A 25561-nucleotide genomic window follows, 5' to 3' on the forward strand; every position below is an offset into this window, starting at 1 on the left:
TCCGCCGCTCCTGCTGTGAGAGAGAGTTTAGTGGCCCTCTGTCGCCGTGTGCTATTCCCTGGCCTGTCACCTAAAGTTCTGGGTGAGTGACAGCTCATGGGCCAGTCTAAAAATGAAATGTGTGTTAAATATGACTATAACTCCCCTCATCATTAGGAATGCACCGATGTACTGCAATACATGTGTGTATTTCTATGGATGAGGGAGGTTATAGTCATATTTAATATAAACACAGGCCAATGATTGTACAGTCCCTGGACAGTGTTTATATTTAATGTGACTATAATTCCCCTCATCCTTAACAGTACACCAGTGTACTGCAGTACATGGGTGAATTATTTAGGATGATGGGGGTTATAGTCACATAACAGTCCACAGATTCCCCCATAATAGTACATCATTCACAGATCCACCATAATAGTGTGTCATCCACAGATCCCCCATAACAGTGTCACCCACAGATCCCCATAACAGTGTCACCCACAGATCCCCCATAACAGTGTCACCCACAGATCCCCATAACAGTGTCACCCACAGATCCCCATAACAGTGTGTCATCCACAGATCCCCCATAACAGTGTGTCATCCACAGATCCCCCATAACAGTGTCACCCACAGATCCCCATAACAGTGAGTCATCCACAGATACCCCATAACAGTGCGTCATCCGCAGATCCCCATAACAGTGTCATCCACAGATCCCCCATAAAGTGTCATCACAGATCCCCCATAACAGTGTGTCATCCACAGATCCCCATAACAGTGTCATCCACAAATCCCCCATAAAAGTGTGTCATCCATAGATCCCCATAACAGTGTACTCTACAGATCCCCCATAACAGTGTGTCATCCACACATCCCCCCATAACAGTGTCACCCACAGATCCCCATAACAGTGTCATCCACAGATCCCCCATAACAGTGTGCCATCCACACATCCCCCCATAACAGTGTGTCATCCACACATCCCCCCATAACAGTGTCATCCACAGACCCCCATTAGTTCAAAACCCACCAAAAGCACACCATTTGGTTCAAACTATTTTTTTTCTTATCTTCCTCCTCAAAAACCCAGGTGCGTATTATCATCAGGTGCGTCTTATAAAGCGAAAAATACAGGTATTATAATTAAATAATATGGGTATTATAAATACAACCTTGCATGACGCCGGAAAACATTTCTTAACTACTTGTTACCATGGTCAGAGTGTATACATGGTTTCATCTCATAATGGATTAGTAAAAGCAGCAGAAACGCTAGTATTTATATATATTATTCAGTAAAAGATTAATAACATGCACAGTGCACCCTGGAAATAAGAGAAAATCAGAACTGTACTCAAGCAATGAGGCGGCTTATTAAATAATACAGAAATTCAATACATGACTTAATGCACCCAACCCAGTAATGTATAGACCTGTAATATGGCGCCCATATAAGTCTGAAGGCTCATTCAGACGGCCATAAGCTATCCGCAAAAATTGGATCCGTTTTTTGGCGGATTAGATGCTGACCCATTCACTTCTATGGGGCCCTTTTCTATTCCACGGTTCCGCAAAACAAATGAAACATATCCTATACTTGTCCATGAAAATCAGGACATGGTCCCATCGAAGTCTATGGGTCTGCAAAAATACTGAATGCTATCCTTTTTTTTGCGGATCCGCAAAAAAACGGATAGCATTCAGTACTTTTGCGGACAGCATACGGCCGTCTGAATGAGCCCTAAGGGTTCATGAAGCATCTCTGTATGCTTCTCATTTATATGGAGACAAATGCAGGATGACGCCAAGATTTGGTATGAAAATATAGAATGACACATTGTACATGTATTATGGAGATATTAAAAGAATGCTTACAGGGAGATACACTGTGCTTCATTGTCACAACAGAAGGACACTGAGTGTAAAAAGAGATGATAGATACAGTAGATATGGGATAGAGAGATAGATAGATATAGACAAATATATACATAAATAGATATGAGATAGACAGAGATAGATAAATAGAAAGATAGATATATACATACTCGCAGATAGATATAGATAGACAGAAATAGATAGCTAGATAGACAGATGCATACTAGATAGATAGATATGTGCTGGATGGGATGATAGATAGATAGATGGATAGATAGATGGATAGATAGATAGATAGATAGATAGATAGATAACTATTAAGATAGATAGATAGATAGATAGATAGATAGATAGATAGGTGATGGATGGGATGATAGAATTGTCAGCACTCCACAAACCAGGTGACAACAAAGCGTATAGGTCACCCATATGTAGACATACACAAGTTATATTTTCAGGTGACTTTTGAAGAGCTGCTGATTTTCTCATTTACATCGGGGGCTGAGCCGTGCCCTATGGAGGGCGCTCTATTTTCTGAGATTCTGTGCTTTCTTTTTTTACATTTAGCTAAAATTCCATAATACTATGGCCACAAAGGTCAGAACACAGTTATATCTAACATGTACCCATCAACTATAAAGTGAGAATATAATACCTTTCATCTAGCTGAAAGTCGTCTCCTTCAGGCATTTCTGCCTTCTTTTCAAAGCCACCTGTGCCAGTTAGTATAATCCAGGTGTGGCAGTGCTAGGGTGCCCGTCCTGGGTGCTGGGTGCTGTGTGTTTACAATCCTCCTGTGAGTCGCTGGTGTTGAATGAAGCTATCTGAGAGCGCGCTGTGATTGGCTGTTATAAATAGGCCTGACTGAGCACATGCTCAGGTCTCAGGAGCCGCCCTGCTCCTCCAGCTTGCTGGTCTCTTATCCAGAGCCGTGACCAGGCAACACCCCTGTGATATTCCTATTGTGACAGTTTCTGCTAGAAGACATAGCACAGACTCTGTGTCTCTCTGTCACTTGCCTGTAAAGTACATTTAATATGCAGATCTCAATGGCTATAAAATGAATCCAGAGGAAAAAAATCTGCAGTCTGGTTTGAAGTTGTCTGGAGCAGCACCTATATAAGCAGACTATAAACCCGAGTTTGGGAGCGAGCCTGTGTTTGATAGCAAGTGTGTGTTTGTATTGATTGTGTGATTTAAGATTAAGTGACTTTAGGAAAACACTACATTAAGTTGATTATCATTTCATTACATTGTATTTTATTTTTATTTTTCTCTTGTGTAGTCCCCATTTAGGGTGCATTCACATGACCATAAGTGATTTGCGGTCCGCAAAACATGGATACTGGCAATTGCGGACAAGAATAGGACATGCTCTATCTTTTTTGCGGGGCCGCAGAATGGAACGGATGCGGACATCACACAGTGTGCTGTCCCCATCTTTTGTGGCCCCAGTGACATAAATGGGTCCGCAGCCGTGCTGCAAAATTGTGGAACTGATGTGGACTCATTCATATGGTCGTCTGAATGAGCCCTAACACGTATATACTCCATAATTGACGAGGCAGTCTACTGCACATCTTATGAAATGTGTGCAGTCTTGGAGCAGCCATTTGAGGGTGCAAATTTTTGTTCTAAATGTGAACAAATTGCGCATTTCCAATCTCAGACCCTGTATCTAAGTGAGCGAATTTCAACACTGAGATGCGTTGACAATATGGAAAAGAGTTTGCGGCTCACTCAGCAGGCACTCCATTGGGTAGATGCGGGAGAGGGTGATGGCATCGAGGATCAGAAAAGTGAGGTACTGTAAATAGCTGGGTAACATTTAGAAAGCAGGCTAGAGGGAAGAGTGCCAGGGAGGCTAGCCCTGATCTGACACACCCAACAAGTTTGCAATGTTGGCAGATGAGGGGGATGTCAGTTCAGGGAGAGCACTGCTGCAGCCGGACACTTCCTCTGCCAGTCAGGGGAATGTCAGCTCCAGTAAGAAGGGGACCAGGAGAGCAGGGCAGGCCAGACAGGTGCTGGTAGTGGGAGACTCCATTATTAGGGGTACAGATAGGGCGATCTGTGACAAAGACCGTTGAACGGTGTGTTGTCTTCCTGGCACTCCAGTTTGATATATTGCGGAATGGGTTGATGGATTACTGGGAGGGGCTGTCCTGGTCCACACTGGAACCAATGACAAAGTTAGAGGTAGGTCGAGAATCCTTTAAAATTATTTCAGGGACTTAGGTTGCAAGCTTAGGGCAAGGACCTCATTATTCTCTGATATACTTTTGGTACTACAAGCCAATAACCTTGTAATTCAAAAGACTGTTTCTTCAGGGACGCACAAAAATACTGAACTTCCGAAAAGCTAAATTTGACCATCTTAGAGAGCCCATTGGTTTTACTAAGGCTACTTTCACACTAGCGTTCGGGTTTCCGTTCGTGAGCTCCGTTTGAAGGAGCTCACGAGCGGACCCGAACGCAGCCGTCCAGCCCTGATGCAGTCTGAATGGAGGCGGATCCGCTCAGACTGCATCAGTCTGGCGGCGTTCAGCCTCCGCTCCGCTCGCCTCCGCACGGACAGGCGGACAGCTGAACGCTGCTTGCAGCGTTCGGGTGTCCGCCTGGCCGTTCGGAGGCGTGCGGATCCGTGCGGATCCGTCCAGACTTTCAATGTAAGTCAATGGGGACGGATCCGTTTGAAGATGCCACAATGTGGCTCAATCTTCAAGCGGATCCGTCCCCCATTGACTTTACATTGAAAGTCTGGACGGATCCGTCCCAGGCTATTTTCACACTTAGCTTTTTTTTGCTAATATAATGCAGACGGATCCGTTCTGAACGGAGCCTCCGTCTGCATTATTATGAGCGGATCCGTTCAGAACGGATCCGCCCGAACGCTAGTGTGAAAGTAGCCTAACTGGGATAATGCCCTCAAAAATAAAAATGCAGCCACAACATGGCATATTTTTAAAAGCATCCTAAACTCTAATTGTGAGAGGTACATATCTTATAGGAATAAAAAGTAAAGAACAAGAAAAAAAAAAGTGGATACATAGAAATGAAAAGGAAGCAATAAAGGACAAAGAGAAAGCATTTAAATCACTAAAACAGGAGGGTGGTGAGGAAGCACTGAAAAACTAAGCAGAGAAAAAATAGAATATGTAAAAGACAAATAAAAGCAGCCAAATTGGAGACAGAGAGATTAATTGCCAAAGAGAGTAAAACTAACCCTAAAATTAAATTATATAAATAGTAAAAACTATAAATCCAAAAGGTATTGGCCCTTTACAGAGTGATGAGGGGGGGAGTTGCAGAAAGCAATGAGGAGAAAGCAAAGCTATTAAATATTTTTTCCCCCACTGTATTCACTGAGGAAAATAAATTGTCAGATGAAATTCAGAATGTACCAGTAATGGCACTTAGCAAATGTGGTGCTAATATTCAAAAAGGGGTTAAAAACCAAACCCGGAAACTATAGGCCGGTAAGTTTAACATCTGTCGTGGGTAAACTGTTTGAATGCTATCTTGGAGTACCCCAATGAAAATAAGCGAATAATGCCATATCAGCATGGCTTTGTGAGGGATTGGTCAACTAATTTAATCAGTTTCTATGAGGAATAAAGTTCTAGACTTGACCAGGATGAGTCAATGGATGTCGTGTATCTGGACTTCTCCAAAGCATTTGACACTGTACCACATAAAAGGTTAGTATATAAAATGAGAATGCTCGGACTGGGAGAAAACGTCAGTATGTGGGTAAGTAACTGGCTCAATGATAGAAAACAGAGGGTGGTTATTAACGGTACATACTCAGATTGGGTCACTGTCACTGGAGGGTACCTCAGGGGTCAGTATTGGGCCCTATTCTCTTCAATATATTTATTAATGATCTTGTAGAAGGCTTGCATAGTAAAATATACATTTTCGCAGATGACACTAAACTGTGTAAAGTAATTAACACTGAAGAGGACAGTATACTACTACAGAGGGATCTGGATAGATTGGAGGCTTGGGCAGATACGTGGAAGATGAGGTTTAACACTGACAAATGTAAGGTTATGCACATGGGAAGAAGAACTACATGTCACCAGTACATAGTAAATGGTAAAACACTGGGTAAACTGGAATTTTAGGGGACAGCAAACCTAACTATAGAAACCAGTGTCCGGCAGCTGCTGCCAAGGTCAATAAGATTATGGGATGCATCTAAAAGGCATGGATTCATGAGATAAGAACATCATTTTGCCACTTTACAAATCATTAGTCAGACCACACATGGAGTACTGTGTACAGTTCTGGGCTCCTGTGAACAAGACAGACATAGCAGAGCTGGAGAAGGTTCAGAGGAGGACAACTAAAGTAATAACTGGAATGGGGGGACTACAGTACCCTGAAAGATTATCAACAGGGTTATTTCTGTTTAGAAAAAGGTTACTGAGAGGAGATCTTATAACTATGTATAAATATATCAGGGGTCAGTACGGAGATCTATCCTATCATCTATTTATCCCCAGGACTGTGACTGTGACGAGAGGACATCCTCTGCGTCTGGAGGAAAGAAGGTTTGTACACAAACATAGAAAAGGATTCTTTACGGTAAGAGCAGTGAGACTATGGAATGTATTTCTGGAGTGTAATAATATTACAGGTTATAATTATTAGATTTCTGGACAAGTGTAATAGATCCAGGCATATATTCTGATTGCCTTATTGGAGTTGGGAAAGAATTTAACCCCCCTTCCCTTCCAAAATGAGGAAAATTGGCTCCTACCTCATAGGAGTTTTTTGCCTTCCTCTGGATCAACTTGTAGGATAACAGGCTGAACTGGGTGGACAGATGTCTATTTTCAGCCTTACAAACTATGGGTTATTAGACACCAATTGTAATGAGCCCCTGCACTGGTGGTGGATCCACCGAAGTTATATAAAGGTGCCGGCCTCTACATAACTTTGGCGTATCCAGCGCTGGTCTAAATGTAAGCCAGCTTCTATGCCTTTTCTACGCCTAAAACAGACGTACAAAGCGATGAATGAGATGGGTCTGCCAGGCCACGCCACGCCCACTATTTTAGACCAGGCGTAAGCGGGGGAGTCACAGATTTGTGCTGCAATCTGCGCCAGAAAGATGTCTAACGGTACTTTCACACTAGCGTTTTCCGGTATTGAGTACTGTCACAGGGGCTCAATACCGGAGTTTTATCCTAATGCATTCTGAATGGAGAGCATTCCGTTCAGTATGCCTCAGGATGTCTTCAGTTCAGTCACTCTTATGGTATTTTCTCCGTCCAAAATTCCGGAACACTTGCATCGGCACTATTTTCCATTAAAATGCATTAATGCCACCAAGTGTTCCAGCAAAACGGATCCGGTTTTCTGCTCTGCGCATGTGCAGACCTTTAAAAATGCAAAAAAAAATAAAAATACCGGATCCGTTTTTCCGGATCCGGTGATTTCAATGCATTTGTTAGACGGATCCGCATCCGGATCTGTCTACAAATGCTATCCATTTGCACACGGCTTTCCGGATCCGGCAGGCAGTTCCGTCTAAGGAGCTGCCTGCCGCATCTTCACAACGCAAGTATGAAAGTACCCTATTATAGACGTATTTTTGATCCTAAATGACCCCCTACTATGTATATACTATGTATATACATGGAAATAACTGAACGGAGGATAGGAGGAAAATCTTTTATACTCTAAGCAAGATCTTTCATACTTCTCACACCCCAGTACCATAAAAGAACTAGAACTTGGTTTCCACCTTCTATAGTAGCTGCTGGCTATGATCGTTCTCCATCTACCTGGACATTGCTGGTAGGTGGATGGCCGCTGGAAAAGTAGAGCCAGGCTAGTGACATAGAACAACTGCAAAACAGCTCTTACTTCTGCACCTTCTAAATGATATACAGAACCATGTGAGAGTATTCATTACCACCCCTTCCCTTTGGCGGTTTTCCTGTTTTATTGCATTACATTTTGGAGGATGTGTACCAATTGATTTACACAACATGTCTACCACTTTGAAGGTACTAAATATTTTTTATACTGGACACAAACAATAATTATGATGATAATTATGTGATTCTTTCAAGCTAAACTGCTCCAACTTCATCAAGTTTGATGGGCTGCATTGCTGTACAGTGGTCTTCAAGTCATGCCACACATTCTCCTTTGGATTAAGGTCTGCGCTGTGACTTGGCCATTCCAAGACATCTGAATATTTCTTCTTAAACCACTTCAGTGTAGCTTTAGCGGCATGTTTACTGTCATTGTTGAAGGTGAATCACTGGTCCAGTCTCAAATCTTGTTAGACTGAAGCAGATTTTCCTCAAGAATTGCCCTGTATTTATTGCCATCCATTTTCCTTTAATTCTGTCCACTCTTCCAGTCCCTGGCAATGAAAGAAAACCACAGTATGGCGGAGGCAGCATTATGCTGTGAGGATGCTTTTTCACCATGCATCACTTCTTGGGGTGATGGGAAGTGTTGGGTTTGCACCACAAATAGTGTTTCCCATGATGGTCAAAAAGTTACATTTTAGTCCCATCTGAAGATGCTTCTTCCATGTGTTTGGGAGTCTGACACATGCAGTCTTCTCTTGTCATATCTGTAGTTGTGCCATATTCTTTCCTTATTATAATGGATTTAATGGTGCTCCGTGGCACGTTCCCAAAGTTTGGGAGAATTTTTTTTATAACCCAACCCTGATCTGTACTTCTCCATGACTTTGTCTCTGGAGATCTCTTTGGTCTTCATGCTGCTCACTTAGTAGTGTAGACTGAGAGGCCTTTCAGAACAGGTGTATCTATACATACATACAGTATATGCACATCATGTGACAGATCACATGACACCTGCACATAGGGGAACATTTTTCAACTAATTATCTGTCTCCTGAAGTTAATCGGTTGAATAGCAAATGGGGTGAAAATATATGGACTCACAAGTTTTCAGTTTTTATTTATTTAAAAAAAAAAAGTTTTTGTTTAATTCCATTTTTACAATTTGGAATATATTGCCAGGCCCACTACATAAAATTTCAAATCCATTTTATTTGCAGGTTTTAATGAAAAAACACTGAAAAAACGCCAAGGAAGTGAATACTTTTGTAAGGCACTGTGTACTGTATATGGGAGGGATGAAAAGGGTAGTTTAGGAACTAGAGTTTACTGTCATGGGTTTCTGTATTTCTGACAGCAGGAACGATGCAATTTTGCTCTCCAAATTAGGACATTAGGGTCCTTCAGGATTAATTAGGACTTTTAAAATTCATGTAGCATTGCTCTGTTGTAAATGGAAGCCAAGCTGCTAGTGCAAAAAGAGTATTAGGGTTTCTAAGCCTATATTGCAGGTAATGGATGTCATTGTTACCCTTACGCCTGCTCCACTTGATATGTGCCTGTCTGTCTGGTATGTATGTGTGAACAGGAGGTTAGTTCAGTGTATCTCTCCTCAGGTTCAGCACTGCAGGGGTTACACTATTTCTCTCCTTGCTCTGTGTTGCTGTCCAGCAGAACGCCATTATGCTTCACATTCTTTCCTCTGAGTTTACCTGGAACAATGATGCTCTTGTGGATGCGTTCTGGTAAAGCCTGTTAAGCTAGGGCTACACGACGACATCTGTCGCGCGACAATTTTTATAATGATAGTCTATGGTGTCACGCTGCGTCTGCGACACGACAGCAGCAAAAAATCCATCCAAGATGGATTTTTCTGCGACTGTCGCGTCGCAGTATGTCGCAGTGCGACACCATAAACTATCGTAAAAATTGTTGCGTGACATCAATGTCGGGCAACACATGTTGCAGTGTAGTTGTGCACATGTCGTTGTGTAGCCCTAGCCTTAGATCGTATAAAGGGTGAACTTGTAGGTCATGATATGCCGACTACCCTGGCATGTTTCATCTCCCTCGCTACCTGCACTGATCTCCGATTCCAAGAACATGCCACAAAAGTAGTTTGTGAGCGAAAATCTTTTCAGTTGGCTCCAACATTCCACAGACCTCTGATTCCTTATACTTCTACTCCAGTCCAGGAGCCCATGCAAGCAGATAGCCTCAAGTTGTCTGAAGAGGAGCATCAGTGCAGATGCTCCAGTAACCTCTGTCTGCATTGTGGTACCAAGGGACATTAAGTCCATACCTCTACTTGGAAGGTGGGACTTCCAAGACTAGGGACCATAGGGGAGCAAATACGTCACAATGCCCTTGTCGCTTCAGGTGGGCGCGTCCCAATCTGAAATAATTTACCAGTATGTTCTCCCTGTGTCTACCTGTCCACTTCTGCTGGGACTGTCTTTGCTCCGTTTACACAATCCGGTTCTCAACTGGAACTCTGGGAACATTCTTTAATGGGGTTCTGCTTGTCATTCCCAGTGCCTGACTAATATGAAGCCTGTCAGGAATCCACCTGTACCCCAACATCTTCAAAATCCACCTCCTACATATGTTTGTTTTACAGATGTCTTCATCAAGAAGAAGGTTGGAGTTTTGTCAACATTTTTGAGTCAACTCTGTCCCCGTCTGTGTCTAAAGCCCAAACTAAGTCTGAACAAGGACTTGGTGAGGGGTGTGTGGGGTTTCGCTCTGGTAGATAGGGTAAGCGGATGCAGTACAGAGGCAAAATACAAGTCCTTAAAGGGATTCTGTCACCAGGTTTCACCCCCTCCAGATAAAAATATGGTTATGTTCAGGGAGCTTTAACCATTCCTAATGTGGTCTTATAAATGTAATCTGTAGGCTCATTTTGCTAAAAATACGCTATTACTAACCTGTCAGTCATAAAAATAAAGTGCCCAAGAGGATGTCAATAGCTCCAAGCTGCCGCCCGCACCCGCTGCCGTTCGTGCCCAGCTCCGCCTCATAATCTTCTGTGACGCCTCCAGCTCTTCCTCTGTAAAATGCTCCCTCCTCCTCCCTCTGTAACATCGCTTTGAAAGACTCCTGCTCTCCCTCCCCCTCCTCCCTCCTCCCTCTGTAACATCGCTTTGAAAGCCTCCTGCTCTCCCTCCCCCTCCTCCCTCTGTAACATCGCAATGTTAGAGCAGCAGGAGGAGCGGGGAGGGAGGGAGAGCAGGAGGCTTTCAAAGCGATGTTACGGAGGGAGGAGGGAGCATTTTACAGAGGAAGAGCTGGAGGCGTCACAGAAGATTATGAGGCGGAGCTGGGCACGAACGGCAGCGGGTGCGGGCGGCAGCTTGGAGCTATTGACATCCTCTTGGGCACTTTATTTTTATGACTGACAGGTTAGTAATAGCGTATTTTTAGCAAAATGAGCCTACAGATTACATTTATAACACCACATTAGGAATGGTTAAAGCTCCCTGAACATAACCATATTTTTATCTGGAGGGGGTGAAACCTGGTGACAGAATCCCTTTAACTCAAACTTCAGTGTTTATTCACACTTGCGGCAGTTGCACAAAACAACACGTCACTTTGCAGTATTTGGTGTTAATTCACACACAAATGGAAAGTTCAATTTGCACAGAACAACATGTAATTTTGCAGTCTTTGGTGTTAATTCACACACAATAGAAAGTTCATATTGCACAAGTCACCTTGTTGGCAGTTCTGCCTCCAGTAGTCCACAGCAGGTTTTAGGGGGCCTGTTCCCCCTGCACATGGGTCTTAGTCCTCAAGTCTGATACAAAACCTCAGATTCCAACACAGAGACTCAGCTGCTGAGCCCAGCTGCCTATTTAAGGACAGCCAAGTGCTGCCAAAACCGGGACCGGCACTTAAACACTGGTCTGGTATCTGACCTCACCTGGCTGGAAACCAGCCCAGCCGCACATGTTGGGAGGAAAATACCTGCCTTCCCAGACAAAACCCCTCACTGTGTCACAGATGTTAGGTAAAAATCTGTCTGAAGTAAAGTGCCTTCCTCTGCTGGAGTACCAGTGGCTGACTCTGTTGCCGTTAATCTTTTTCAGATTCGCCTGTGAGGCTTTAGCTCATATGAACAGAGTTGCTCTACCAGTTTGTTGTAACCAATATTCCAGATGTAAAGAAATATAAGTGAATATAGCCACTTAAATCCCTTTGTGCCTCATAACTCATATGAAATGTCAATGTGATAGACCTTGGAATTAAAGTTTTATCTGTGAATGATCAAAGGTTCAGTGATTCTTCCTGTTAAGCTGTGATGATCATTGATATGGTTTATCACTGGAATATCAGTCACCTGACACCTGAATCTTGAATCCTACTCTTCCTCCTCTAATACATCTTTGTAGGAAGTGGAAAGTACCTACGTATCTGTCCATCTAATGGCATATCCAGTGATTTATTTGCCACACAAATATATTGCACTTAGACTGATGCTTTAGTGCTATTTTTTATCATCTTTGACCAGAAAGTGCTAGACAACAAAGCCACGGGCAAAACACTGCTCACCTGAGATTGGGGAAAAAAACACTAAACATAAAGGATAGAAGCAGCTAATCAGTGAAAAATAGGGACTAGAACCAGGGTTGGCCTGCTCATCAGAACTCCAGAAGATCCTTTGGTGAATTGATAGAGTGCTGGAATTAGGGTCTGCAAGGGGTGGGGTCTGGGAACTGTCTGTTTACATTTATTTCCTGCAGATTTATTTGTCCGGTCTCTGTTTCCCTGATCCTGGAGGTCATGATGTCTGGCCCCTGTGGTACTGTTCTGGAGTTTATGCCTGACACCTTTCACCCTAGTTCTGGAGGTAATGCCGAGCTCATGTGGCCCTAGGTCTGGATGTTATGTCTGGCTCTGTGCGCCTGGTTCTGGAGGTTATGTCTGGCCCCTGTGGCCCAGATTCTGGGGGTAATATCTCTGGGTTCTTATGTCCGAGTTTACACTTGACGGTTTTCCAGTTAACCCCTTAATGCACATTCACATACATGTATGTCATATGCATTAAGGGGATGTGTGGAGCAAGCTTACACATTGAGCCTATCCCGGTTAGTTAATCCCTCAGATCCTGCTGAAAATACGGACCACGGCAACTGTGAGGTTAGGCAGAGGGTTACAGTATACACCAACTTTCATCAAAAGTGAAAGGAGATTTGCAGGAGGGGCCACTGCCGCGTGCAGCTATAAAATGTACGGATATCATCGAGGAAGGAGGGGGGGCACTACAGTACATGACCCTAAGTATGCCACAAGAATCCAATATTCGTTATCATACTTTTTTTCACTGATTTTTTACAGTGGACGTCAATGGGCGACATATGTTACTGTACAACTATACTGTGATGTACTTTGCAGCCTTCAAGAGTATTTCCTGGTGTATTCCTCCAACGCTATGCAAAAATGAGATGTGAACAGAGTTTAGAAAAGTACTCAGATTAAAAAACTGTTATAGCATCATATTTCATTTTTTATGCATATTTGGCTTTCTTCCTTAGGATTTTTTACCTTTCATAGTATCTAATTTGGTCTAACTAGTACAGAGTGGACTAGGGCTGCAGCTACTGACTATTTTTGTAATCGAGTATTCTATCGATTAATCCAACAATTAATCGAGTACTCTAATAACAAAAAACTAATTAAAAGTACGTTTTTCTTCATAAAAACCCATCAGCCCCCCGTGCAGTCAAATGGCCCCCTTATGCCATCAGGTTTCCCCCAAGTCCATCAGCTGCCCTCCAGTGCCATCAGACTCCCCCCCCCCCCAGTGCCATCAAGCTCCCCCCATTGCCACCAGCTTGCCCCACAGTGCGACCAGCTTGCCCCGCAGTGCCACCAGCTGTGTCCTAGTGCCACCAGCTGTGTCCTAGTGCCACCAGCTGCCCCCTTAGTGCCATCAGCTGCCACCCAGTGCCATCAGCTGCCACCCAGTGCCACCAGCTGTCACGGTCCCTCCAGTGACAGAGATGAGAAGATCGGATAGAATTGCTGCACGTGAGGCTATCTGACAGGTCTCTCTGTTTTCCTCCGTGTATGTTGTTGTTTGGCAGGATCTCACCTCACCTCAGGTTCTGCTTGTTATCAGTGATGAGGCTCTATTTAGGTCCGCCTCACACTGCTGACCATGTGGTTGATATTTCCTCTTGGAGTTGCTAGAGCTTGTTTGTCTTGGATCTCCTGCTTCTCCACACATCTCAAAGCTAAGTACAAACCGGATTCCAAAAAAGTTGGGACACTAAACAAATTGTGAATAAAAACTGAATGCAATGATGTGGAGATGGCAAATGTCAATATTTTATTTGTAATAGAACGTAGATGACAGATCAAACGTTTAATCCGAGTAAATGTATCATTTTAAAGGAAAAATACGTTGATTCAAATTTTCACGGTGTCAACAAATTCCAAAAAAGTTGGGACAAGTAGCAATAAGAGGCTGGAAAAAGTAAATTTGAGCATAATAGTGAACTGGAAGACCAATTAACACTAATTAGGTCAATTGGCAACATGATTGGGTATAAAAAGAGCTTCTCAGAGTGGCAGTGTCTCTCAGAAGCCAAGATGGGTAGAGGATCACCAATTCCCACAATGTTGCGCAGAAAGATAGTGGAGCAATATCAGAAAGGTGTTACCCAGCGAAAAATTGCAAAGACTTTGCATCTATCATCATCAACTGTGCATAACATCATCCGAAGATTCAGAGAATCTGGAACAATCTCTGTGCGTAAGGGTCGAGGCCGTAAAACCATACTGGATGCCCGTGATCTCCGGGCCCTTAAACGACACTGCACCACAAACAGGAATGCTACTGTAAAGGAAATCACAGAATGGGCTCAGGAATACTTCCAGAAACCATTGTCAGTGAACACAATCCACCGTGCCATCCGCCGTTGCCAGCTGAAACTCTACAGTGCAAAGAAGAAGCCATTTCTAAGCAAGATCCACAAGCTCAGGCGTTTTCACTGGGCCAGGGATCATTTAAAATGGAGTGTGGCAAAATGGAAGACTGTTCTGTGGTCAGACGAGTCACGATTCGAAGTTCTTTTTGGAAATCTGGGACGCCATGTCATCCGGACCAAAGAGGACAAGGACAACCCAAGTTGTTATCAACGCTCAGTTCAGAAGTCTGCATCTCTGATGGTATGGGGTTGCATGAGTGCGTGTGGCATGGGCAGCTTGCATGTCTGGAAAGGCACCATCAATGCAGAAAAATATATTCAGGTTCTAGAACAACATATGCTCCCATCCAGACGTCATCTCTTTCAGGGAAGACCCTGCATTTTTTAACAAGATAATGCCAGACCACATTCTGCATCAATCACAACATCATTGCTGCGTAGGAGAAGGATCCGGGTACTGAAATGGCCAGTCTGCAGTCCATATCTTTCACCTATAGAGAACATTTGGCGCATCATAAAGAGGAAGGTGCAACAAAGAAGGCCCAAGACAATTGAGCAGTTAGAAGCCTGATTTGGCCAGAATGGGAGAGCATTCCTATTTCTAAACTTGAGAAACTTGGCTCCTCGGTCCCCAGACGTCTGTTGAGTGTTGTAAGAAGAAGGGGAGATGCCACACAGTGGTGAAAATGGCCTTGTCCCAACTTTTTGGGGATTTGTTGACACCATGAAATTCTGATTTAACATATTTTTCTCTTAAAATGGTACATTTTCTCAGTTTAAACTTTTGTTCCGTGATGTATGTTCTTTTCTGGTTGTTGTTCTCAGGTGTGTTTTGGTTCTAGGCTTCAGGGAGACGCAGTTTCTTCATCTGGGAAGGAACTAGATGTCTTGACTCCTGCTACCTATCCTAGGGCTCGTCAGTTTTAGCAGGGCATAGGTATCCGGCGTATGAGCATTTCCACCATCAGGATCTGCTCATACTGGCAGGAGTTAGGGAAAGGCCTAGGGATTACTAGGAGGTCACCATCCCTCTTCCTTAGCTTTTGAGGCCCAGACTGTCTATTTCCTTTTGTGTGTATCTGTGTTTTCCCCTTACCCTTTTATCTAGCTTATCCCCCAGTGCCACCAGCTTGTCCCCCAGTGCCATCAGCTTGCCTCCCAGTGCCATCAGCTTGCCTCCCAGTGCCATCAGCCTGCCCCCCAGTGCCATCAGCCTGCCCCCCAGTGCCATCAGCCTGCCCCCCAGTGCCACTAGATTGCCCCCCAGTGCCACCAGATTGCCCCCCAGTGCCACCATCTCCCCCTCCTAGCCATGTCCCCAGCGTCAGTGAAATAAAATACTTACATCTCCTGTAGGGGCGCCGCTCCACAGCTCCTTCATCTTCTTCATGACCCAAACGAATCCTCGCTGCACATTTGTTTGTGTCGAATTACTCAATTCAATCGAGTAATCATTTCAGCCCTAGAGTGGACTTGTTAAGCACACTACCACTACTACTCCTATACAACTACCACCAGGCAGAGTTACAAGGCACTCACATGAAGGCATCTGTTTGTGATATTCATTCTCAAAGGTAGTTCCGTTCCGCATACTGATTCACATTCCCTACTGTTCTATATTAGGTGTTTATCATGTGATAAGTATTTTATTCTGCCAGGTGTGGGTAAGACTGATATCTGATACAGGATTTATAGAATTATCAAGAGACTTTTTTTTTTATAAATCTGATATTAGACTTATGGAAGGCATTTGGTTTAAAAGAATATCATAAGCCTACCAGCAGACAAGACTTAAACAGATTTAGGAACTAAGGCTACTCCTGGGCAAAGAGTCCCATAATGAGCTTGTAGCAGGAACACAGTGCATGTCTCCTGAATAAACTAGCAGCAGCTGTTTTGTTCATTCCTGTTAACAGTATATCATGTGAGTGAGCCGCAATCTCCAAAGGCCACATGATCAACAGGTTCAGGTTATGTGAAGAGCTACTACTTCTTCCATACAACTTTATAATATTTCATGGACTGTGTACAGAGATGACTAGCAATGCTATATTTCATTATCTAACCTGCTATACTTGTAAGTGACGGAGTTAACATCCGGGGCTGTGTGGTATGTTTATTACATGTATTGCTGGTCTTTTTATTACACTAAGGCCTCATGCACAGGACCGTTGTTGTGTTCCGTTCCGCAATATCGGGTTCCGTTGTTCCGTGACCCGTTTCCGTGGAGGACCACCAGACATAAAGGAAAGTAAAAAAAAGTCTAAGACAGGTTTGCCATGCAAATGGTAGAAAAAAAAAACGGACGCGGATGACAATCTTGTGTGCCTTCGCGTTTTTTAGTGGTCCCATTGACTTGAATGGGCCCGCGAACCGTTTTCCGCGAAATTAATAGGACAGGTTATATTTTTTTTATGAACTTGAACCACGGATCACGGACGTTGATGGTGCATTAGCCGAGTTTTTAACGGACCCATTGAAAATCAATGGGTCCGCAGAAAATCACGAAAAACGGCGCAACGGACACGGAATAAAACAACGGTCGTGTGCATGAAGCCTAAGGGGGTCATTTATTAAACAGAAATACACCTAAATTAAGCGTATTTCTGCAGCAGATTGCGGCACAAAGATCCTTTGTGCTGCAATCTGCGACTTTTCCCTGCTCACTCCAGGTCTAAATAAGTGGGTGTGGTGAAGACGGGGAAGGGGACGGGCCAGCGGATTCACCGCCGGTGCAGGGTTTTTATTAAGATCGCTGTCTAAAACTCCGGTCTTAATAAATGTACCCCTTAATGTCTAGGGAATGAAAAGTTTGGGTTTTGCCCACTAATTGGCACATTTCTAAAGCTTCTTAAAGCCTTTTCTACTTGGACCTGGAGGAACCTCATCAACAGTAGATATAACTCATCATAATGTCTTCTCATCATTCATAATGTCTCCCATTGGTGGTAAAACCATCCGGCAGACTGTAACGGCAGCAGTTCCATTGCTGGAGTTCATCATATCCAGCATAGCTGGATACTACCTTTCCCTACCAGAGCCCATAGACTACAATGGAACCCGGCAGGGATCTGGCCTTTTTCTGTCATGAGTGCCGGGATTCAGCTGGACAAAAAAACGGGATCCCGGCTAAACAAAGACCAATGCAAGCACTGTTTTTTATCCGGATGAATCCCAACACTAATTCCGGGAAACAGACCGCTGGGTCTCCTTATAGTTAATGGTACCTGGCGGTACTCAAGCTGTTTCCGGCTATGTCGGATACGATGAGCTCCAGCAGGCTGTACCCCTGACAGAACAGCACGCCGGATCATTTTAACGCTAGTGTGTTTGTGAAACTAGTCTAAGGCTAGGTTTACATGTTCAGTTTTTTTATGGAGTTTTTGAAGCCAAAACCTGAAATGGATCAAAAATGGATGATGCATATAAAGGAAATACTGAGGGCCAGATTTACCATTAGCTCAAGTCAAAATAGTGGTGTGAAAAGTCGCAAATATTTGCACAATCGCTAAAACTGCACAAAAATGTGCAACTTTTATTGGCTCTGTGCTATGCTCGACAATTTTCAAAAAAAGTGGGCGTGTTTTCTTAGGTAAATTAATCTGTAGACCGATTTACTATTGCGACAATTTAAAAAGTCGCCCAAAATTACGCACTGTTTCCGGCTATGTCGGATACGATGAGCTCCAGCAGGCTGTACCCCTGACAGAACAGCACGCCGGATCGTTTTAACGCTAGTGTGTTTGTGAAACTAGTCTAAGGCTAGGTTTACATGTTCAGTTTTTTTATGGAGTTTTTGAAGCCAAAACCTGAAATGGATCAAAAATGGATGATGCATATAAAGGAAATACTGAGGGCCAGATTTACCATTAGCTCAAGTCAAAATAATGGTGTGAAAAGTCGCAAATATTTGCACAATCGCTAAAACTGCACAAAAATGTGCAACTTTTATTGGCTCTGTGCTATGCTCGACAATTTTCCAAAAAAGTGGGCGTGTTTTCTTAGGTAAATTAATCTGTAGACCGATTTACTATTGCGACAATTTAAAAAGTCGCCCAAAATTACGCAATTTTACTCCAGTGAGGACCATGCTTATCCTATGCGACTTTTTAATAGAACATGTGACTTTTCGTAAAGACGTGCGACTTTTGTAAAGCCACTTACTGAAGGATAAACTGCTACCGTCAAACCACATTTATCACAGTATTAAAGGAGCATTAATAAATCTGACTTGGCCAAAAGTGACTTTGGACATATGTGAAAGTGGAGTAAGATGTAAGTGTAATGAGTCTTTCCCTCTTTTTCAATCCACTTCTAGTTATGGCCTGAATATGTGAACCAGCCTACAGTATCACAGACACAGTATGGATATAATGTGTGACATCACTGTACTCAGTGTATGACATCATGTAGTCAAAGACTAATCTGTAAGATAGACTCTATGTCTGCCAAATAGTAACGTGTTTGAGGAACTACCACCTCTTCCCCGGCATCTGAATTGGGTGAACTGAATATTTTTTCCCAATTCTTTTGTTCTCCTATGAGAATACATCACTAGAAGTATCTGGCAGAGGTTTTCGCCCCTCTCTCCACTGACAATACATAAGTCGAACGTGCATGTGTATGAGGAGAGAGAATTGTCACCTGAATCCTCATTCTGTCAACAGCTATTGAATGTGTATCCCTAGCTTCAGACTAGTATGCCATACTGCCTCCACAAATTTTGTTAGGATTTAACCATAGACCGATCTGCTGTATAAACTATATAATAATCGACTCACCGTGTCCAAAATGAACACACTGTGACATCACTATTCACCAGCTGGATAGATAATAAGCAAGTGCAATAGTCCTATCACATTGCAGTCACGGATAGACTACAGACACGTACAATAGCCATATGTGACATCATCGTTTAGTCACAGATAGACCTGATAGACTGGCTAAGGGCAACTGCTATGAGTCCTCCAACCTAAGAGCAATAGTGACCAGCTGAAGCATCTCACCGCAAGTGATGTGACAAGACCCAGCAGATCATGGTCTACACTGCTCCTATGGCCTTCAGGCTGCAGACACTGATGGGCGTAGGACCTAGCATAATGCAAGCTTCTGCACTGCCGCATCTGGCGCTGTGGTCCTTCAAGGGCATTAAGTGCTACCCACCACAATGGTAACAATATACACCTCGGAGCGTGTAGGTGTGTGGATGTCAAATAGACAGAGTTTTCAATCAAGCCCTCACAATCTGGTGCTATATAATGTCCACAGCACCTGACTATGCATAGTACTCTGCATGGGTGACTGCTTCTATTCTCTAACCATTGCGGCGTGATCAAAACATATATTATGTGCCCAATTGTCAACACTGGCATTCCACCAAGTCCCTACTGAGCAATACAGTGTCTGCTCTGTAGTTACAGTCCAACTGGATTGTGGAGGAATCAGTCAACAATCTAATATGAATGGAAGCAGACTGATAGGGCCCCAATGACAAACCTTGGCAGAAGTGTCTGAACAAGTGTCGGAACAAAAGGGAGACCCCTGCATAAGACCTGGCACTCTCCCTGACTGCTCAGCCTATGCGAACACCCCAATGGTGGATGATCGCATATCCTCGTACCTCGACTATCTAACACCTGAACACCCTACAATAGTGAGGGGACACGACCACCGGCTCCCTACACTAGTCACAGAGGGAGTCAGGGTCACCTGGGATCCAGCAAACACAAATGAATGTTCAACACTTATCTTGTAGAAGACTGGGAAATAGGATCAGCATGCACACACACTCCAGGAAGTTGCATAAACCGCACACTAATGCATTATGGGGAGGAATTTAAAGGGATGCAATCAGTCCAACTACAAGAGAGGCTAACGAGATGAGGAACTGAAAACCAAAACAAAGAAAGCTCAAGGAGGAGGTTCTGAAAGGCATCTGTCAGAGCTTCTCAGATGTCTGGTTGTGACAATAACATGGGAGAGATAGCCTAATGGACTGCATCTTTCCTGATAGGGAGGTGAGGACTTCAAGGGTCAGTCACTGTGGTAGCTCTGCCATACTTAGTGCCATTTCTATTGGCCCTTTCAAAGTTACAGGTATGTCAGCAAAAAAAAAAAGTAAAAATGCAAGTTGATATGCATCAAATTTGTGCTAAGTTTGGCTACATGCAAACCGTGGATCCTCAAAACACGCATGGCGGCTGTGTGCGTTCCGCAATTTGCGGAACGGCAGGGACATCCTTTAATATAACTGCCTATAACAAGAATAGGACAGGTTATATTCTTTTGTGGACCATGGAATGGAGCAACAGATGCGGACAGCACACGGAGTGCTGTCCACATCTTTGGCGGACCCACTGAAGTGAATGGGTCCGCATCCGAGCGGCCAAAACTGCGGCTCGGATGCGGACCAAAACAACGGAGGCCTTTTGCTACTTTCCTGGTCGCACAAAATTTTTAAGTGACAAGAAACGTGGGCATTTTGGCCAATTTTATTACAATAAAAGCCTGAAAATGGTGCCAATATTGGCCTAAATATATGCTTGATCCTGATTCCAAATGTGCTGCAGATAAGGTATGCCCCTTTTAACAAGACTATAGCAGATATGCCAGTCTCCATAAACTTGGGTCACTGGGTAAATAAATATGTTTATTCCTGAAGTGCATTATTGATGTGTTAGGTTACAACATGTATAAAGGAATACTAGCGCTCTGTCACGACTGCCACATGTTCCAATAGCGCAGTACATGGCACCAATGAGACAGTCAGCTTTGTTTTTAGCACGTCTTAAACTTCACATTTGATGTCACTTTCTACTTTGAGAAAGGAGCTGGGAACACAAACAGATTCTGGGAATAGAAGAACACAGTGTCACTGCCACACGACACATTACACAGGGGGCATGCCCATGTATTACCCTGAAACTGGTCATATGGGTCAGAAAACGTGGCACATCCTACACATCCCAAAATGCTCAGCTCTAAAAGGAATCCTGTCTGTCTTTCTATCCATCGGGTTATCTATCTATCTATCTATGGTATTTACTATCTATCTTATATTATCTATCTGTTATCTATCTATCTATGGTATTTACTATCTATCTTATATTATCTATCTGTTATCTATCTGTTATCTATCTATCTATCTATGGTATTTACTATCTATCTTATATTATCTATTATCTATCTAGTATCTATCTATCTAGTATCTATCTATCTATATATCTATCTATCTATCTAGTATATATCTATCTAGTATCTATCTATCTATCTATCTATCTATCTATCTAGTATATATCTATCTAGTATCTATCTATCCCTCTCACTATCTATCTATCTATCTATCTATCTATCTATCTATCTATTATCTATCTGCTATCTATCTATCTATTATCTATCTGCTATCTATCTATCTATCTATCTATCTATCTGTTATCTATCTATTTATTATCTATCTATCTATCTAGTATCTATCTATCTATCCATCTCACTATCTATCTATTATCTATCTGTCATCTATCCATCTATCTGTTATCTATCTAGTATCTATCTATCTATCTATCTATTATCTATCTGCTATCTATTATCTATCTACTATCTATGTAGTATCTATTTATCTATTATCTATCTGCTATCTATTATCTATCTGTTATCTATCTATCTAGTATCTATCTATCTATCCATCTCACTAGTATCTATCTGCTATCTATCTATTATCTATCTGTTATCTATCTATCTGCTATCTATCTATTATCTATCTGTTATCTATCTATCTAGTATCTATCTTATCTATCTATCTATTATCTATCTGCTATCTATTATCTATCTGTTATCTATCTGCTATCTATCTATCTATCTACTATCTATCTGTTATCTATCTATCTAGTATCTATCTATCTATACATCTCACTATCTATCCATCTATCTAGTATCTATCTATCTCTCTCACTAGCTATCCATCTATCTAGTATCTATCTATCCATCTCACTATCTATCTATACAACACTGATATATATATATATATATATATATATATATATATAGACTGCAGCACTTTTTTACTTTATGCTTTGACGGTGGGTTACGTCTAAACTGCTGCCACTCCTTACTTTGACTACGGATTGTGCTGCCCTGGACTTTGTTGCTAGATAAAAAGAATATTGAGACTTTTCAAATAATAATCTGCTGATCTTTTCTAGAAATCACTCCTCACTGCGTGGGAATGAGAGCAGTCCTATGTCACATGCAGGAGCATATCATTACTGTGTTACACAAGGAGTTATCGCACTGACCGTACCTTGGATCAGTCAATAAACATGTTGTTGTGCTGGTGTGCACACAGACGTATAAGGGGCCGGCTTAGCTGTGCGCTCCCAAGCCAATAGTATATGGAGCTACTTAGCACACCCCCAAATGTTTGCAAACACATTACAAGGATATGCCAGCAGCTGAACACTGCTGCACCAGTCTGCAAGGAAGAGCACAGTACACAATGAATAATGGCAACAATAACAATAGTAAACTCACTTTTACTTTTCATCCATGGTACATGTGTAAGATAGCAGCCAGATACTGTACTTTAACAGCAAGCCTGACTTGTAAAAGAATACAAAACCATGTTTTTTACATGCTGCTAAGTAATGGTTACAATGGTTTCCTACAGCCACCCGATGGAGTAAAAAACTATGCCAGATAGAGCTTTTTAAAGTTTAAAAAAATGCAAAATACCCAAGTGAATGTTTTTTTTATACTGATCTTCTATCTGGATGATGAGGTTTACCCAATGTACCAAAATGAAGCAGAAAAAACAGAACAATGCCAGGCAAGGAGACGTAGGGTCCATTCACACGTCCGCAGTGTTTTGCGGATCCGCACGTTGCGGATCCTCAAAACACCAGGCCGGCACCCCAATAGAAATGCCTAAAATGTTCTATTTTTTTGAGAAGCCACGGACCGGAAGTTTGGGGCCGCGGACCGGAAATGCGGCTGCGGACAGCACACTGTAATTGGACCCTAAGGTGTTCTACTGGTGTGGCAGGAAAACAATAGTAAAATAAACCCCAAAAATCAGCGTTCAAGTGACTATGTTAGTGGCATTAGTTAGTGTACTTGTACAGGATATGTACAGTCGTGGCCAAAAGTTTTGAAAATTATATTAATATTGGAAATTGGAAAAGTTGCTGCTTAAGTTTTTATAATAGCAATTTGCATATACTCCAGAATGTTATGAAGAGTGATCAGATGAATTGCATAGTCCTTCTTTGCCATGAAAATTAACTGAATCCCCAAAAAACCTTTCCACTGCATTTCATTGCTGTCATTAAAGGACTTGCTGAGATCATTTCAGTAATCATCTTGTTAACTCAGGTGAGAATGTTGACGAGCACAAGGCTGGAGATCATTATGTCAGGCTGATTGGGTTAAAATGGCAGACTTGACCTGTTAAAAGGAGGGTGATGCTTGAAATCATTGTTCTTCCATTGTTAACCATGGTGACCTGCAAAGAAACACGTGCAGCCATCATTGCGTTGCATAAAAATGGCTTCACAGGCAAGGATATTGTGGCTACTAAGATTGCACCTCAATCAACAATATATAGGATCATCAAGAACTTCAAGGAAAGAGGTTCAATTCTTGTTAAGAAGGCTTCAGGGCATCCAAGAAAGTCCAGCAAGCGTCAGGATCGTCTCCTAAAGAGGATTCAGCTGCGAGATCGGAGTGCCACCAGTGCAGAGCTTGCTCAGGAATGGCAGCAGGCAGGTGTGAACGCATCTGCACGCACAATGAGGCAAAGATTTTGGAAGATGGCCTGGTGTCAAGAAAGGCAGCAAAGAAGCCACTTCTCTCCAAAAAAAACATCAGGGACAGATTGCTGTTCTGCAGAAAATATGGTGAATGGACTGCTGAGGAATGGGGCAAAGTCATATTCTCCCATGAAGCCTCTTTCCGATTGTTTGGGGCATCAGGAAAAAGGCTTGTCCGGAGAAGAAAAGGTGAGCGCTACCATCAGTCCTGTGTCATGCCAACAGTAAAGCATCCTGAGACCATTCATGTGTGGGGTTGCTCACTCGCAATTTTGCCCAAAAACACAGCCATGAATAAAGAATGGTACCAAAACACCCTCCAACAGCAACTTTTTCCAACAATCCAACAACAGTTTGGTGAAGAACAATGCATTTTCCAGCACGATGGATCACCGTGCCATAAGGCAAAAGTGATAACTAAGTGGCTCGGGGACCAAAACGTTGACATTTTGGGTCCATGGCCTGGAAACTCCCCAGATCTTAATCCCATTGAGAACTTGTGGTCACTCCTCAAGAGGCGGGTGGACAAACAAAAACCCACTAATTCTGACAAACTCCAAGAAGTGATTATGAAAGAATGGGTTGCTATCAGTCAGGAATTGGCCCAGAAGTTGATTGAGAGCATGCCCAGTCGAATTGCAGAGGTCCTGAAAAAGAAGGGCCAACAGTGCAAATACTGACTCTTTGCATACGTCATGTAATTGTCGATAAAAGCCTTGAAGTGCATGTAATTATATTTCACTACATCACAGAAACAACTGAAACAAAGATCTAAAAGAAGTTTAGCAGCAAACTTTGTGAAAACTAATATTTGTGTCATTCTCAAAACTTTTGGCCACGACTGTACAGACCTTTTAAAAAACCTTCTCTATTTTCTGTCATTTATCCATAATTTGGACAATAAAAGCAGCATAAAAATGCTAAAGTATTGCCAAACAGTGAGTTCTATGTGCAAGATGTTCTGTACTTCTGCTCCAGTTGTCTAATTAAGATATGGAGAAGGGGGCTGAGGGAGGGAAACCAAGGCCACAACAGTGAGCCAGCCCTACTGTCAGTGCTGCCTGGTCATAAAAGTGAATACAACACTACTACATAGCTCTTATGTCTAGTGACAGCTCCTCTG

General features: G+C 42.7%; 1 protein-coding gene across 3 annotated transcripts in view; it reads right to left on the bottom strand.

The window, feature by feature from the left end:
• Positions 1-25561, bottom strand: part of RETREG1 (reticulophagy regulator 1) — a 129837-nt gene that overhangs the window by 59848 nt on the left and 44428 nt on the right. The window contains exon 1 of one of the 3 annotated variants that reach the window (XM_044293140.1): positions 2516-2669. The exons of the other annotated variants lie outside the window; for them this stretch is intronic. Within the exon in view, the coding sequence (XP_044149075.1) occupies positions 2516-2550 (35 nt within the window). The 5' untranslated portion in view covers positions 2551-2669. Of the gene's footprint in view, positions 1-2515; positions 2670-25561 lie in introns of those variants that run through there. 3 annotated transcript variants of the gene reach the window in all.

Source organism: Bufo gargarizans, chromosome 5, assembly GCF_014858855.1.
Source record: "Bufo gargarizans isolate SCDJY-AF-19 chromosome 5, ASM1485885v1, whole genome shotgun sequence".
Classification (NCBI taxonomy): domain Eukaryota; kingdom Metazoa; phylum Chordata; class Amphibia; order Anura; family Bufonidae; genus Bufo; species Bufo gargarizans.